The sequence below is a fragment of the Nematolebias whitei genome, chromosome 22, assembly GCF_014905685.2.
Source record: "Nematolebias whitei isolate Nwh7 chromosome 22, NemWhi1, whole genome shotgun sequence".
Classification (NCBI taxonomy): domain Eukaryota; kingdom Metazoa; phylum Chordata; class Actinopteri; order Cyprinodontiformes; family Rivulidae; genus Nematolebias; species Nematolebias whitei.
Window position 1 is genome coordinate 1,488,475 of NC_056519.1, and position 5,679 is coordinate 1,494,153.

At 42.1% G+C, this 5,679-nt stretch overlaps 1 protein-coding gene across 1 annotated transcript in view; it reads right to left on the bottom strand.

Moving 5' to 3' along the window:
• Nucleotides 1–5,679, bottom strand: part of LOC119428429 (protein-methionine sulfoxide oxidase mical3a) — a 23,019-nt gene that overhangs the window by 10,843 nt on the left and 6,497 nt on the right. Inside the window, exons 7-15 of the mRNA XM_037696111.1 lie at nucleotides 5,198–5,455; nucleotides 5,002–5,117; nucleotides 4,798–4,924; nucleotides 4,578–4,671; nucleotides 4,101–4,248; nucleotides 3,708–3,904; nucleotides 1,435–1,535; nucleotides 1,295–1,357; nucleotides 973–1,137 (exon numbers count right to left, since the gene is read on the bottom strand). Coding sequence (XP_037552039.1) covers nucleotides 973–1,137; nucleotides 1,295–1,357; nucleotides 1,435–1,535; nucleotides 3,708–3,904; nucleotides 4,101–4,248; nucleotides 4,578–4,671; nucleotides 4,798–4,924; nucleotides 5,002–5,117; nucleotides 5,198–5,455 — 1,269 coding nt within the window. The remainder of the gene's footprint in view (nucleotides 1–972; nucleotides 1,138–1,294; nucleotides 1,358–1,434; nucleotides 1,536–3,707; nucleotides 3,905–4,100; nucleotides 4,249–4,577; nucleotides 4,672–4,797; nucleotides 4,925–5,001; nucleotides 5,118–5,197; nucleotides 5,456–5,679) is intronic.

Below are 5,679 nucleotides of genomic sequence, written 5' to 3' on the forward strand. Positions count from 1 at the left end.
CATACGCCTGTACCATAGAAACGTGTGTACACCTGTACCATAGAAACATGCATACGCCTGTAACCATAGAAATATGTGTACACCTGTAACCATAGAAACGTGTGTACACCTGTACCATAGAAACGTGTATGCCAGTCATGAAGGTGGCGTGGAGCTGAGCACATTTTCACTTTATTCTTGACACATTTTGAAGTTTTGCGTGAAAAAGTGTGTACGACATGTTTTTGTACGTATGCACCCTTTGTACATGAGGCCCTGATGGATTTTACTAGACTATACCAAAAAAGTGAAGACTATGGCCAATGCACACAAATCTATAGACGGTGGTGACACATGTTTACAACTTCAATGTCAGGGTAACAGCTTTGTTGGCAAGTGACCATGATATAAACACAAGAGACGTTCTTACTTATTGCACTCTACAGATGACACGATGTGGTGGTAAAAGCACAACCCCTCGCAGTTCAAAGAGATACAGAGTGGACAACACCGGTTTGCCATGCACTACTTTCTGTGCCTGTTTCCTTTTAGGATGCTCAAAACTTCATGAACCTGCATTGAACATTATCATCAAGACAATGACCTCAACTTGGACCATTCATAAATAGAGAATCAACGTTGGATACTCCTGCGTCGAGGTCAACGAGATGTTGTGATGTTTCCATGAAGGGAAGCTACTTCATTCAAGATTCAGATATTTTTCTTCTTCTATTGAAATAATTAACAGAATCTATCAGGACAGGGAAACAATGACGATCAATTGGTCTCTACTGGTCTTTACCGGTCTCCATGGCAACCTTTGAGTAGGAGGCGTGGCCTGATGATCATCTGTGGACGCCTCCTCCCCCTGCTGGTCAATATGAGGATTTAGATTTTAACATCTGTGTAAATAATAAACAACTTTTGACCTCCTGCTTCGTTATGCTGTTCGCGCAGCTTCAAGCTGATGATCAGGAAGTAGTCTGCTCTCACCTGTCGACGAAAAGCTGAAGCAGCTGAAGAAGAAGAGGAAGAGGTGGTGCAGGGTGCAGAGCTCTCATCCAGCTTTGCCTGCAGCTGATTGGCCATCAAACGGACCCTGGACCAATTTGCCCCGCCCACAAATGGCTCGTCACCATCACTGTTCAGGTCACATGACTGGAAGGTGAACCAGAAGAGAGAAAAGCCTTCGTCTGACAGAAACTCAACTTGAACAGTCAGCGTTCATAAAGTAAGTTTATATGGTCTGTGCGACATATTTGACTGTTTGTTCTGTAGAACATCTGAGATGGACGGATGTTGAGGGAACCTTTACCTCCTGAGGCTCTCCCCTCAGCTCGCTCGTCCTCCTCCGTTTGTTCAGAGCGTCACTGAACTCCTGCACAGATTTCAGATCAAAGCAGCTCAAGTCTCAGGCAGGAGCCAGCAGGTGTGAACAGGTGTGCTTGCAGGTACCTTTGGGTTCCTCTTCCTGGATGGACTAGTTCCCAGTCTGCTGAGGAGGGATGCTGGGGCGATGAGAGCTGCTCTCAGATCAGAACACTGACTCAGGCAGCCTGAAACAGAACCTGCACAGATTCACTGACAGAACCAGAACCAACAACTGAACACGAACAACGACTTTCTGATGCACATGGTTGGTGGTTCTGCTCTGATCCCAGATCAGTTCTGTTTAGTAGTGACGTGCAGTCAGGGGAGGCAGGTTAGGCAGTGCCTCACCTGTCATCACGACAAGTAAAATACTGACAATGATAAGAGAGAGAACTTTGAGCAAAAGAGGTTCTATGAAAAGGAACCTTACAGTCGACAGTTAAAGCTGCTCTGGAAGATCTGCTGCAGTTTCTGTAGAACTGCTTAATGGTTTGGGTGCAAGTCCATTTAAACATCAATTTGAAACAATTTTAATTTATAAAATTGGAAAATTCTAGAACTTAGCTAAAATATTACAGTGATGAAATCTGATTGGCTTTTGGTATAAAACCTTCAAGTCCCGACTGTGGAGAGTTTCCAAAGGTTTACGTGCAGTTTGGAGAGTGTGTGACCAGACAGCAGCTCCAGAAGACAGATGTGACAGAATCACCGAGTTGAAGAACATCCCTGCACAATGAAGTGTCAAACATTTTCTAATTATTTTAAAACTACTTATGTTGAAATATAAGCTTCTGTTTTGGGTTCATGTATGTGAAGCTCGCCTGTCACGCTCACCGCACGTCACTGCTGTTTAGGTCAAACTGCTGGATCTGAAGCCATTTTAAACTTTTATACAAACTAATATTCCAGACAGAGCAGCAGATCTGCCCCACAGCTGGATCCACAGGGGCGTTGGTAACAAATTATAAATACTCACATTACAGTAATTAAGTAGATTTTTTAAGTACTTGTACTTTTGTGAGTATTTCTTTCAAGTGTGTAATTTTACTCATACTTAAGTACAATTTAGACCATGTAATCTACTTCACTACTTTTAAAATCAAAACTTGCTACTGAGTACGGCCACAAATTGAATTAATGTTTAAACGGTTCATCTGCATCTTTGTAGCCAATAAGGACAACGCCGTAGAGTAGAGAGTCATTTATGGACCGAAGATTTGGAGAAAAAGCCAAAGTAAAGACAGAGGACCACGCTGTCAACAGAGGACACGAGGAGGTAAAGGCTGAGGACGAGTGTCCGTGGCCGTACCTGGAGGAATGTTTCATGCACAAAGGGCGAAAAGGAGACGGAGTCCAGATGCAAACTTAGTTTGATCTCTACGGTGACAGCAGCTGACAAGACTTCAGCATCTAATCTCAAAAAGCACGCTGCGGTACATGAGGGTATATGAGATGAGTGGGTTACTAGTTTGGCCGAGTGTGTAAAGATCTTAGATATTGTCACTGCCATCTCTTTTCCTGGTACTAAAATAAGACGGAGCGTCAGAGAAACGAGCTCTGAATGTAGCTGTTATATAAAGTAAATCAATCTGAACGTCTTTCATTAACAAAATAAAACATCAATTGGTTAAAAAGTAATTAATACACTGAGAAGTTTCTGAGAAGAGTTTTAATGATGCTTTAAAGTGACTCAAACAAATTAAATTATATTTTAGTAGAAGAATAACTAACTTCTAACATGTACATTTTTTAATGAATTTATGAAATATATACATTTAGAAAACATGATAAAATGTCTGTCAAAGCTTTTTCACCCTTTTTAGTTGGACTGGAGCCATAAATCTCCTCTTTCCATTTCTTTTTAAGGATGCAAACCACAATGTATATCGCATTACAATTTTATTTTAATTTCTTCTGCAACTCAGAAAACTGAACATTTTTATGTTGACGCCCATTATTTGTCACTACCAAAAATGGGCGGGGCCATTTAAAGAAAATGGAAGCTCTTTGTAGTATTGTTTGTCTCTGCATCTTTTGTACATGGTTTTAATCATTTGACTGTTGTTTTAGTTTAAACTCTTTTTGTTGTTTAAAACGGTTTTTTTTTTTGTTTGTTTGTTTTTTTTGGGGGTGTTGGAAGTTTGGGTCGGGGGTTTCTTAACAAACCTGTCTCACACAACTCTTAAATGCAATCTTCTCTTGTTTACTGTAAACTTTTCAGTAAGTCAGTATTTATCCTGTACCAGTTCTTTCACTCTTTTTTGTTTTAGACCAAATTGTGTTCTTGTTTCAATTTCTAAATTTATTCAAATGGATATAATAATTAAAAGTGTTTAAGAAGCAGTTTGTAGTCTCACCAGCAGGGGTCGATGGTTCTCTGAGCAGCTGGTAGAACTGACTCAGGTACATCACCATGGACAGAGAGTCCGGTTCTCCATCAGACGACGTTTCGTCTACCGTCATCAAAGGAGGAATCCCAAACTCCCGTTCAGCCACATCGAAGGCGAGTTGAATGTTTTCTTCCACCGATGATTCATCCAGAGAGTCATACTTTCTACACAGGAAGTCGTCACAGGCCAAGAAAAAATAATAAACTTTTTGTAAAACAGCACCTCGAAGAAACAGCTGACCATAAAACAAGAGACTTCCATCAAAATCAGAAGTTTGATCTGAACCAGAATTATGACAACAGTTCTGAAGTCTCTGGGTTTTAAAAAGACAATTAAAAAGAAAATCAAGTGAGTTTTTACATCAGATCGGGTCGATAACGGTGAATAAGAGCACACAGGGCAAGGCCGCTCTTCCAGGATGTAGTCAGGTCCATAATGGCGACACCTTTGTATCCACGGGTCTGTTCCTGACACCATGATAGCAGCTGATTGGACGGAGAGAAGGACTCTGTGACAACAAATCAGGTTAGAGGACAAAAAATAATAATTATTGAGTGAATGCTGAGTCGGCATTTATTCTTTGCTGGCAGGACATTGTTCTCTTTGAAATCTACTTCAGCTACTTGCTCCCTTATTGTCTTCTTGTGCTACTTTTAGCTTTTAGATACCATTTTACTTTTTTAGCTATTGTTCTGTAACGGTTAGCTTTTACCTACAATTCTGCAAATTGTAGTTACCATTTTGCTACTTTTAACTTCTAGTTAGACTTTTGATACTTTTAGCTTTTAACTACCATTCTGCTACTTTTACTTTTAAAGTATAAAAAAGTAAAGACACCTTGTTTTAGAATTCTGGGTGAGGGGAGTCGGACAATTGCACTCTCATCTGTGTTCAGCCCCGCCTTCTCTCCTGTGTCCACCAGGTGTCTTACCTGATAACAACCCCCCACCCCACAAAACAACAACAACAACAAAAAACATCAATTTATTATTTTTATTTGTCAGAGACAAAATTGACGAGATCAAATCAAACCAGTCTTTCTGTCTTCAGGACTCACCTGGGCAGGTGTGACAGTCAAAGGACTGATGTTCAGATATCTTGTTGATGGATCTACGGTGAACAGACTGATGTTCTTCTGCATGTTTTCGGGAGTTGTCTGAGGGAGGAGACGGTACAAACTCTCCCTACAAGACACAGACAGACAGGTGTGATGTAAAACATGAGACAGCAGCAGGTCAGTCTTGTCCAGGTGTGTCCCCACCTCTCAGCCAGGACATCCAGAGGAGCTTCACCTTGAGCCCAACTTCTTATCATCCAAGCTGAGTCCAGAGCTGCTAGAAAGCCCCGAGCTACACCTGTCCCCATTGGCCAAAATGGCTGTAGACAATTAGGAAGACAGGTAAAGAATCTGACTGGTTACCAGTGTGTCCACCTTCATCAGAAGACACCCGTCTCACCTCCAGCAGGCTGTCTCCGACCAGTGTGACCAGCAGTTGGTGCCCATGGCGTTGGAGAACCAAAGCAGCATTCTCTGATGCATACATACAGGTGAAGTCAAACATGGCCACATCTGGCTGGCCATAGTGGTTCATGGCGAAGTCCAGAAATGGAAGCTGGTGATTGGTTGAAAAGTCAGCTGCCTCACGAGCGTACATCTGCAAAGCATCATGGTCCACGTTACCCCGAGAGAGGAGCAGCTCAGTGTCGGCGAAGTCCTGCAGAAGGGAGCCATAAAAAGGTTACTGTGGTTTGCTGTTGATTCCAGGTGTAACTCTTACCTGTATGAGACCATAAGACCAGGTGTGTGACTGACATCTGTATGAGACCACAAGACCAGGTGTGTGACTGACACCTGTATGAGACCAGGTGTGTGACTGACATCTGTATGAGGGCAGGTGTGTGACTGACACCTGTATGAGACCATAAGACCAGGTGTGTG